The following is an 11,195-nucleotide window of genomic DNA, read 5'->3' as shown; positions in this document are numbered from 1 at the left end:
TATTCATAGAATAGGAATTTTAATAATAAATGTGAAAAGTTGAAGTAATCCTGACAAGTTTTTCAGAACTGTTGAAGATGTTTATTTTGAAAACAACTTTAGTTGGAAAACAGCAGAAACAAAAAGAGAAATATCACATTTTATAAAAGCAGTAGAATGACATGCTCAGTTTAGTTCCATAATAAAAGCCACACCAATTTGTGTGTGTGGCCAGGGATGGAGGTGTGTGAAAAAAAAGAAAACAACTGAGATAGAGGTAGAAGGTAACTCTTTGCTTAGAACCTCTGAAAAACCCTAAGTTTTGTCAAAGCATGCCAGAGGCAGGCCAATATAGTCTCCTGAAATGTAGGATTTATATCATTTCTCAGGGTAACTCGTTAAGGCGGTTTGGTTCCACCAATGAATAAAGATTCTAATTCTATACTAAGCTCATCCTTTGGGACATCAATCTCATCTCCTGCTTCTTCCCCGAGCTTTTTCCACCAGGGTGCTTGTATATGCTTCAGAGTGGTGAGATGGGCCTGCTTGGCCTTGGCTGCCACAGGTCTGGATCTACTTAGGAAGAGCTCAGGTTCTTTCCCTTCTGTCTCCTTCAGACTTGGTGCCTCTGTAGTAAATAGAAAATAAACAGGTAAGTGGAAGAGTTTTGTACAAACAAGGAGGAACCTGGAAACTACAGAGTCAAAATTCTGCAATAACAGGCAGGGACAGAGTTCCAACTCTGAATCTATCATCATTGCTAAGTCTAGATGGCATGTAACTATTCACAAGTTGTAGTTGTGGCGTGGCTGGCAGGAACTGCACCCAACTCCCTCATTCTGTGTTTAAAAGAATAAAATAAGATGCAGATTTATTTATAAGCAGGAATATTTAAAATAATAGCAGAACTCCATCCTACAGATGAGAGTCTCAGTTATAGCCACTTATTCATTCAAAAATACAAAACTTTCAAGTAATGTCATTAAATAGAGGACCCCAGTCCCCTCTGCTCCACATATATTTCAAGTGTTTTAGAGGCTGACTGAAACACTATGGCTTCACAGATGGGATATCTCATTAAATGCACCAGTGATGATTAGATGAATTCAATTTTGTGAAAGCCCTTCATTAAAAATTATAAAATGGCACTGTAACCACTGCTATCATCTACTTCTAAAATATGATCAACAGCTTTTGAGACTACATAATAGAATCTGGCTAGTAGGTCTTAGTAACTTCTTTTTTTTTAAATTGATTTCAGAGAGGAAGGGAGAGGAAGAAAAATCAATGATGAGAGAGAATCATTGATTAGCTGCCTTCTGTACAGCCCACCCCCTCCCCCCAGAATCGAGCCTGCAACCTGGGCATGTGCCCTGGCCGTAATTAAACCTGTGACCCTTCACTCCATAGGCCGATGCTTTAACTGAGTCAAACCAGCTATGCCTGGTCTTAGTATCTGTAAAGTGAATAACTTTGTCTGAGTTGATGCACATGAATGATAGAAAGGCTGGAGGAAGTAGTCAAGGTTATGGGATCTGCATCACTTGGAAACACTGGGTGTTGGTATGACCTAGAAGTAGAAATTTCTAAGGATAGGAGATGGACTAAAAGATCACTAAACGGTGTTTTCCTTCTGAAGATTTTCAATATCACAAAATCTTGTAAAGGTTCCTTTTAGAAAATAAAAATGGAATGAGCACATACTCATTAACTGCTCAATGTTGGTACTGATCTGTGCCTTCAGAGCATCTCTGTGCTGTTGGGCTCTATCTTCTAGGGCTCTGCCCATGAAGTAGTGTTGTAGTCGTTCTTGTGCTTGGGAATGGAGCTCTCTGCTGGCCACATCTGACATCTGAGAGCTCTTGAAACAGAGGACATAAAAAAATTGTCACAGGAAGGACATATATACCAAAGTATGTTTCCCTCAACTACTTAGCAGAGGTTCCAGAATGCTTGTTTCTCATCTACTAGTTGAGTGTTATGACTGATGTCTACCTTCTACTCTTGTGCAAGCACTTAAATAGACTCTTAAAAGCAGCTTTAGATGAAAATACAGGTGGGGAAGTTTCTTTTTGGTATGCTCCTATGCCTCACTTCCTCACACAGTATATGGTATTCTGGGAGAAGGGAGAAGACCTAGAAATTATAGTAAAAATTATAAATGGGTTGGTGAAGACATGGCCTGGAAGAGAAGTAACAAGGCCAACCCATCTGTTCTAGACCCCACCTGATAAGATTATCTTAGTTATATTACGATTCCCAAACTTATCTAAGCCATCTTATAACTGCTTCTGATTTCATAGAACAAGGGACAAAATCAGCTAAAGGATCATGTTCTTTTGGCCAGTCAGCTACTTTAAAGGGAACTTAACTAATTAGTTTGGAGAAGAATGAAATTTAACTTTAAAGCTGCTAAAGCTTCCAACACCACAAAAATTCCAATTCCTGCATCTTGGATTCAGCTCTGTTCCAGCTTCATCTCACTTTTCAGCCATGGAATTTTAAACAGGTGCACTACAAAATGGCTAAAGCAGAACTTTAAAAAATAATAATTTTATTGATTTCAGGGAGGAAAGGAAAGGGAGAGAGAGATAGAAACATCAATGATGAGAAAGAATCATTGATCGGCTGCCTCCTGCATACCCTCCACTGGGGATTAAGCCCAAAACCGAGGCACGTGCCCTTGCCCGGAATTGAACCGGAGACCCTTGAGTCCACAGGGCAATGCTCTATCCACTGAGCCAAACCAGCTAGGGCTTATTTTTTAAACAAGAGTATGCATCAGAATCACATAATGCATTAATAAAAAGCGACATTAAAGATCTAAATGTAAGAGCTAAAACTATTAAAGTCATAGAAAAAAATGGAGGAAAACTTGACATTGGATTTTGCAATGATTTCTTGGATATAAAACTGAAGGCACAGACTACAAAAGAAGACAAAGACAAACTAGTCTTCATCAAAATTAAAACTTTTGTGCAATCAAAGTTTTACACTATCCATAAATTAAAAAGGAAGCCCAATGAATGGGAGAAAATATTTGCAAATCATGTGTCTGATAAGGGATTAATATCCAAAATATATAGAGAACTCTTAAAACTCAACAACAAAACAATCTACTTATAACATAAACAAAGAACCTGAATAGACATTTCTCCAAAAAGATTTTTAAAAAGGCCAATAAAAACATGTAAAGATGCTTAAAATCATTAATCATCAGGGAAATGCAAATCCAAATTACAATATCACTTCACCCATTAGGATGTAAAAGTAACAAATGTTGGTGTGAATGTGGAGACAGTCTTGCTAATGCAGTATGGAAAATAACTGACTGGAAGCAAAGTCCCTCCTGTATAACTGACTATACATATCTGGTCCATAAAATTATAGAGAAGACTCTAAATCCATTAACTCTATGATAAAGCAACTGCTTTGCCTTATACCATCAATATATGTACATATCCATCTGAGACACTGCTTTCTTGGCAAATATCATGTACTAAAATAATGAAACAGTGATATAGGATAGAAAACTACATACTGGATGTCTTCTGACATAGTCATCAACATGTTGCTTCAGTTCAACTCTACGTGCATCAGTGAGTTCTCTGAGTCCTTGCCAAGGAGCAAATAGTTTCTTTTTTGTACGGCACTTTGCTAGGAATTTAAGAGTCTGGGGAAAAAAAAGATTTATGATTTTTCTTCCCTAATAGAACTAATTTCTTCTTACAACAAAATATGGAGGCAACAATACTGCAGTAGCTGTTAACTCAGTGTGTATGAGGAGAGGGATGGGGCTGTGACAGGGATGAGAGAAAATAATTACTTTTTAATTACATTCTTCTGTAGTATTTTCATATTTTACAAGGATATATTCATGTATTATTTGTGCATAAACAATAAAGAGGAAAAATAGGAAATAAGCACTGAGTTCTAGTTTCAATGCTAGTCCCTTATCTCTATGGGACAGAAATAGTGACCCTAATTCTACTTAGCCTACAGGATTGTATAGATCCAAGGGATAATCTATAAGTTAAAGCTTTGTAAATGAATGTTCTTCCTCATTTCCTTTAGAATGGAATTCTGGTAAAACAGAAAATCTTGTTAAAAGGCAAGATTTGGAGACAAATTTGAAATTATTCTGCCCTATTTTTTCACTATTCTCCCTTCTTCGCAGTTTTTTTTTTTCCATTGAAGTTCACATGGTTTAAGGCAATGGTCTTCATCTCATGACACACATAACCCTAATTAAGTTAATAACAATGTACCTACCAATATAGTTTAAGTTTAAAAAATTTGGCTCTTGAAAGAAATTTTAATCGTTGTACTGTTGATATTTGGCTCTGTTGACTATTGAATTTGCTGACCACTGATCTAAGGGAAAAGAGGTCAGTGCTCCTGTCTAAATAGTCAGGTAGTGCATGTTTTAAAATTCCTGCAGCACACCAGTGTGTGATGGCACACTGGTTGAAAATCGCTGGTTTAAGGCAAGGGTTGGCAAATTATGGCCCTCAGGCCAAGTCTAGCCTGCTGCCTATTTTTGAATGGTTTTCCAGTTAAGAGTAGGCTTTTTTACCTTTTATCTGGTTACAAAGTTAAAAAAAATATTTTGTGACATATGAAATCCATAATTCAATGTCTATAAATAAAGTTTTATTGAAACGCAGTCACACTCATTTGTTTATGTATTGTCTATAGCTTCCAATTATAGAAGTGAATAGTTGCAATAGATTTCATGGCCTGCAAAGCCTAAAGTATTTTCTGGCTTTTACTGTTTGATGTTCCCCAGAAAAAGTTTATGTAATTCTATTTTTTAAAGTGTCATTTTTACAAGAATTATTAACAAAAAAAAACCCTCTCTTTCTCTGCTGGTTTCCTTCCCCCCAAAGACAACTTTAACTCTTCCATGTTTTTCTTTAGATGCTTATCTCCATCTACTTCTCTGTGATTTTTCAGATACAGGTATTATTCAATGACTTTCTTGTATGGAAGGTAGAGATTTAGCTCTTTCACTGCTTGTAGACCCACATACTTTCCATATCACCAAACACCCAAATATTAATTACAAAATAGTCATGGTGATGTAAAGTACCACATAGGGAAAATATTATAATAATTATGTATGATGCCAGGTTGGTATTAGAAATATTGGGGGATCATTTTGTAAAGCATATGACTGTCTAAATCAGGGGTCCTCAAACTTTTTAAACAGGGGGCCAGTTCACAGTCCCTCAGACTGTTGGAGGGCCAGACTATAGTTTAAAAAAAAACTGGTCGTCTTCTAAGCAACAGGCAGCGGCAGCAAAAACACCCGGCGGGCCGGATAAATGTTTTCGTCGGGCCAGATGTGGCCCGCAGGCCGTAGTTTAAGGACCCCTGGTCTAAATGCTATACACCGGAAACTAATAAAAAATATTGAATGTAAACTGTAATAGAAAAATAAAATTATAGCGTGTAGTAGTCCATTGTGTAAATGATAAATAAGATGAAAAAAATATATCATAATTTCAGTTAAGTCAATGTTCATGTTTATATCATTATCTATATTACTAGAGGCCCAGTGCACGAAATTCGGGGAGAGGGTCCCATCAGCCCAGCCTGCACTCTAATCTGGGACTCCTCGGACATCCCTCTCACAATCCTGGACCACTGGCTCCTAATCGCTCACCTGCCTGCCTACCTGGTCATCCCTAACTCCTCCCCCTCCCCCCGACCCCGCTGGCCTGATTGCCCCCACTGTCTCTGTGTGCTGGCCTGAACGCCCCTAACTGACCCCTGCTGCTGCCCTGCCACCATGACTTTGTCTAGAAGGACACAAACTACAGAATAAAGGACACCTGGAGGTCGCCCTCAACTTCCCCCCATGCCGGCCTGGTTGCCCCTCATGGCCCCTCACCAGCCTGGTCACCCCACACAGCCTGCTGTTCAGTCGTTAGTCGTCCCTCACTAACCCCCTTGCCAGTCTGGTTGTAGGCAGCCATCTTGTTTTTTTAAAGAGAGGGAGGGAGGGAGGGAGGGAAGTAGGGAAGAGAGAGAGAGAGAGAGAGAGAGAAACACTGTTGTGCGAGAGAAACATCAACTGATTGCCTCCCGCGCAAGACCCAAAAAGGGACTGAACACACAACCTGGGTATGTGTCCTTACCCGGAATTAAACCTGCCACCTTTTGGTGTATGGGGCAACACTACTACCAACTGAGTCACACCAGCCAGAGCTTAACTGTTATTTTTAGTAGTGACCTGCAAAGACTATAAAAATTATTTTTTCATAAAAAATCTCTTTTGATCTTGCTTCAATGGAAACCAACATTCCTCTTTTTGGGTGGTTAAGATATTAGGCAGATCTGATAAATATTTTTTCTCTTATGCCAAAAGAAAGTGTAAAAACCAAAACAACCCTGCCTTCACTGTCCTCAGATTTTCTCCTATAATGACCCCTGCTTTTCTGTCAAAGGAATGGTGGACAAATTGGGGGTACCTCGCTTTAGGTAGAGGACCCTTTTACAATGTATTGGGTAGCTACCTACAGGTAAGGTAGCGAGTCAACTTAATAAAGACCCAGTTGATTCTTTGACAGGGAAGAGTTTTAACAAGGAGGTTGCCATGAGGTAAAAGTATTAGAAAGGACCCAAGGGTTCCTCTAAAGAAAGTATCTCCAGCCCTAACCAGTTTGGCTCAGTGGATAGAGCATCGGCCTGCGGACTCAAGGGTCCCAGGTTCAATTCCAGTCAAGGGCATGTACCTTGGTTGTGGGCACATACCCAGTAGGGAGTGTGCAGGAGGCAGCTGATCGATGTTTCTTGCGCAGCAATGTTTCTAACTCCCTATCCCTCTCCCTTCCTCTCTGTAAAAAATCAATAAAATATATTTTTTAAAAAAGAAAAAATATCTCCAGCACTGACATCCATGGGTTAATCCTTAGATGATCTTATTTAGCAGAGCTATCAGGTGTGGGTGTCATTCAGTAGTGGTGCAGGACTATTTGATACAGATAAAGCCTAAGATTAAGAGCCTGAGGAAGGAGATGGTAGAGACCTCTTCCTATTTTCCCAGCACTTTATTATTTTTTTAATGGCTTTAAAAAATCTTTGTAAAAAGTTATTCAGAGAATTCAAAATTTTCAAAACCTATCACTGTGAAACTAACAAACTGACCTAACATTCAACTATAAGGGATTGCAAAATGCTATAGGACCTGAAATCTATACTAATAAAAGGGTAATATGCTAATTAGACTGGACATCTTCCATATATCCTTCCAGACAAAGCCACGGTGGCGGGGCCGAGGCAGAGGCTGTAAGGGGCAATCAGGCCAGCAGGGGAGAGCAGCTAGGGCAATCAGGCTGGCAGGGTGAACAGTTAGGGCAATCAGGCCGGCAGGGGACAGCAGTTAGGAAAATCAGGCTGGCAGGGGAGAGCAGTTAGGAGGATCAGGCTGGCAGGGGAGAGCAGTTAGGCAGGAGGGGGATCAGGCCATCAGGGGAGAGCAGTTAGGGGATCAGGCTAGCAGGGGAAAGCAGTTAGGGGCATCAGGAAGGTGAGTGGTTAGGAGCCAGTGGTCCGGGATAGTGAGAGGGATCCCGGATTGGAAAGGGTGCAAGCCAGGCTGAGGGACACCCTCCCCACACATCCCCCGTGCACTGGGCCTCTAATACTAATACTAGTATAAAAGTTAACCAGGTATTAGGAAAACTGGTAATTAAATGAAATAAATACTCTTCTGCAGTGTTTTTCCAAGGCATTCATATATATATTATCAACTTTATATAGGACTTTCTCAATTTTTAGCTACCTAAAAAACAATGATTCTGCTTTTGCCAGATAAGGGAAGAATAGGAAGTAAACAACAGTTCTAGCCTTTCTCTGGGAAGTTATATATATATATTACTATGTTCCAGATAAACCACAAGAAAATGATAATTTAAGAACACCTTTCTGTAACTCAAAAATTATAATGATCAAATTATATTTATTACATTATCTGTGCATTAAAAACATCAAATATAACATACTGCACTTGCATAGAACTTTGAAATTTACAAAACACTTTCCCATAAATTAGGTCATCTGACTTAAATAAAACCTGAATGAAAATGGTAGGGTAGACATCCTTTTAAACATCAGACACGTGCTGAGAGCTGACTACAATAAATTAACACTTAGGTCTTTATCCTGAGATGTTCATAACTCAAGTAAGAAAGAAAAAATTTAACAAATAAACAGTGCTGTATGGTAAATGTGTATAAAGATCTATGAAAGTACTAAGGACTGAATTAGTTGGTAAGTTGTAAGAAGGTTCTTATTTTATAGAAGAGAGACTAAGGCTCAGAAAGCTAAATGAGTAGACCAAGATTTACAGCAGGTAAATAGCAAAGTCACATTTGAATCCAAGTTTTTCCTCCTAATCTAGTACTTTCACTACATCAGACTCACTGCTCTCTGAAGTGTGACAGCTGCTTTATACTCCACGAGAGATGGCTTCTGCTGGTGAAAATTTTTCCTTTCCCTGTACCCTCTCCAATGTTTCTGGATAATTAATGCTGATTTCTCTTCTATTTCCCGATTATGTTTTTCCACCTGACCTAAAAGGAGGACAGACACTATTACAACCTACTCATTTCTATGCTTTCTCACTCAAATTCTGGAACCAGGACAATGATAATAACAAAAATCCTGCAGTTTTGTTTTTTTAATACTGTTTACTTATTTTCCCAATTCCACTATTTTATATGATTCTAAAATTTCAGAAAGAGCTTCAAAAGGTTTCTCAGATTTCAGATTATACAACTTCTTTAGAGAAAAGACTCATATAATGTTTTGTGTCACAGAAAAAGGGCTGAAAAAATCCAATAGCAAGAACATTTAGAAAAAGAATCACAAGCACATGGTAAGAAAGTCATTTAGTACCATCAGAGGGAAAGGGCAAAACATATGTATGTGTTAGCCACTCTGTGTGCTTCTAACTTTCTCTCCAGTCACCCACTCAATTCTACGGATTACTTTCTTTTTAATTTATCAGAGTTAGTCAGCATATAGCCCAGGGTTCACAGTAGCTAACTGATAGAACAAGGCAATAGAAGGTAATAATAAAAAGGGATGTATTTGAGAGATAGTTCCAAAAAAAATGTTTGATAGGATTTAATGACCAACCAAATGTGGCCGTAAGAGAGGGACAGAACTCTAGGATGTCTCACAGATCAGAAACTGAGTAGACTGTTGGTGCAATAACCTGAGATTAGGAATACACAGAGAGGAAATTAGAGGGGAGAGATAAGGACTAGATTTTGGGATGTTTGTAGATAGCAAAGTAAAGCTATCCCACAGGCAGCTGGCTACATAGCTATGTTGTCCAAAATAGTTGATACTAGCCACAATGGCTACTTAAATTTAAATGAAGTAAAATTAATAATTCAGGTCATCAAGTACACTACCCACATTTCAAGTACTCAATAGTCACCTCTAGCCAGTGGCTAAGTATTGAACAGTGCAGATACAGAAAATTCATTTTGTAGAAAGTTCTGCTGTACCAAAGCTTAGGAGAGTGGGTAAGGATGGAGACAAGATTTCAGAGTACTCGGCATTTAGTAGTTGGAGCTACAGTTATGAATGAGATACCTTAGGAAGAGCAACACGAGAATAATGGGGTGGAGTTGGAATACCAAGAAACATCTATATTTATGGAAAGGAAGAGAAATGAAAAACTAGTGAAGGACACTGGAAATGAGTAGTAGGAAGGGAAGAGGAAGAACAAAAAAAGAATCTTGAAACCAGTCAGATTTCTCAGAACACATTTTAATATTACTTTCAACAAGCAACAAGTGTTGGCAAGGATGTGGAGAAAAGGGAACCCTTGGGCACTGTGGTGGGAATGCAAGTTGGTGCAGCCACTGTGGAAAGCAGTATGGAGTTAACTAAAAAAATTAAAAATGGAACTGCCTTATGACCGAGCAATTCCACTTCTAGGAATTTATCCGAAGAAATTTGAAACACTAATTCAAAAGAATATATGTATGTTCATTGCAGCATTATTTACAACTAGAGGCCTGGTACATGAATTCGTGCACCAGTGGGGTCCCTTGGCCTGGCCTGTGGGATCAGACTGAAACCAGCTCTCTGACATCCCCTGAGAGATCCCGGATTGTGAGAGGGTGCAGGCCAGGCCAAGGGGCCCTACTGGTGCACAATCGAGGCTGGGGAGGGTCGTGGTAGGTTCTCCAGCTGGGGAGAGACTGTGGGAGGGCTCCAGGGCATGTCCGGCCCATCTTGCTACAACTCTATCTGCTGGACTCCAGTAGTAAGCTAACCTACCAATCAGACTGCTTGCCCCATGGTGGTCAGTGCACGTCATAGCAACTGGTCCACAGGTCGACTGTCTGCCCACGTCACAGTGAGTGGTTCATCAGCCTGAGCATATCATTGGCATGTTCCACTTTGATTGGTTGAACGGATGACCGGACAACTGGACACTCAGCATATTAGGCTTTTATTATATAGTATAGTTAAGATTTGGAAGCGGCCCGAGTGTCCATCAGCAGGTAAGGGGATAAAAAAACTGTTGTACGTTTACACAATGGAATACTACTCTGCAGTAAAAAGGAAGAAAATTTTACCCTTTGCAACAGCATGGATGGACCTGGAAATAAGGCAGTCAGGAAAAGATAAATACCATATGATTTCACTCAAGTGTAGAACTTAATGAATAAACTGAACTACCAAGCAAAACAAGAACAGACTCATAGATAGAGAGCAGGCAGATAGCTCTGGTGGAGGAGTGTGGTGGTAGTTGGAGGGTGGAAGGATTGAACAAAAAAGAAAAAAAGAGAGAGCGAGAACTCATGGACATAAACAACAGTGTGTAGATTTTTGGGGGATAGGAGGGAGGGGAGTGGAAGAGGACATAGAGGGGATAAATGGTAATGGAAAAAATTTAAAAAATTTCAGATTAGTGTGTCAAAGGTGGCAAGAAGGTGTCAGAAAATTTGTATTGAGGCATGAGTAAAGTTCTGGTGGTAGAAGGGTCATATTCTAACTCCTTACTTCAATTCACTGACAGCTATCTTTAAGAATATGTTTACCGCCGAAACCGGTTTGGCTCAGTGGATAGAGCGTCGGCTTGCGGACTGAAAGGTCCCAGGTTCGATTCCGGTCAAGGGCATGTACCTGGGTTGTGGGCACATCCCCAGTGGGGAGTGTGCAGGAGGCAGCTGATCGATGTTTCT

General features: G+C 39.6%; 1 protein-coding gene across 1 annotated transcript in view; it reads right to left on the bottom strand.

Moving 5' to 3' along the window:
• The window catches only part of IQCB1 (IQ motif containing B1), a 57,663-nt gene continuing 46,468 nt past the window's right edge, over window positions 1-11,195 (bottom strand). The window contains exons 12-15 of the mRNA XM_006755347.2: window positions 8,410-8,558; window positions 3,521-3,652; window positions 1,684-1,840; window positions 1-607 (exon numbers count right to left, since the gene is read on the bottom strand). Of these exons, the coding sequence (XP_006755410.1) occupies window positions 378-607; window positions 1,684-1,840; window positions 3,521-3,652; window positions 8,410-8,558 (668 nt within the window). The 3' untranslated portion in view covers window positions 1-377. The remainder of the gene's footprint in view (window positions 608-1,683; window positions 1,841-3,520; window positions 3,653-8,409; window positions 8,559-11,195) is intronic.

This window comes from Myotis davidii, unplaced genomic scaffold (genome assembly GCF_000327345.1).
Source record: "Myotis davidii unplaced genomic scaffold, ASM32734v1 scaffold292, whole genome shotgun sequence".
NCBI classification, from domain to species: Eukaryota; Metazoa; Chordata; class Mammalia; order Chiroptera; family Vespertilionidae; genus Myotis; species Myotis davidii.
Note: the sequence above shows the minus strand (reverse complement) of the source record. Positions and strands in the feature narration are given on the sequence as shown.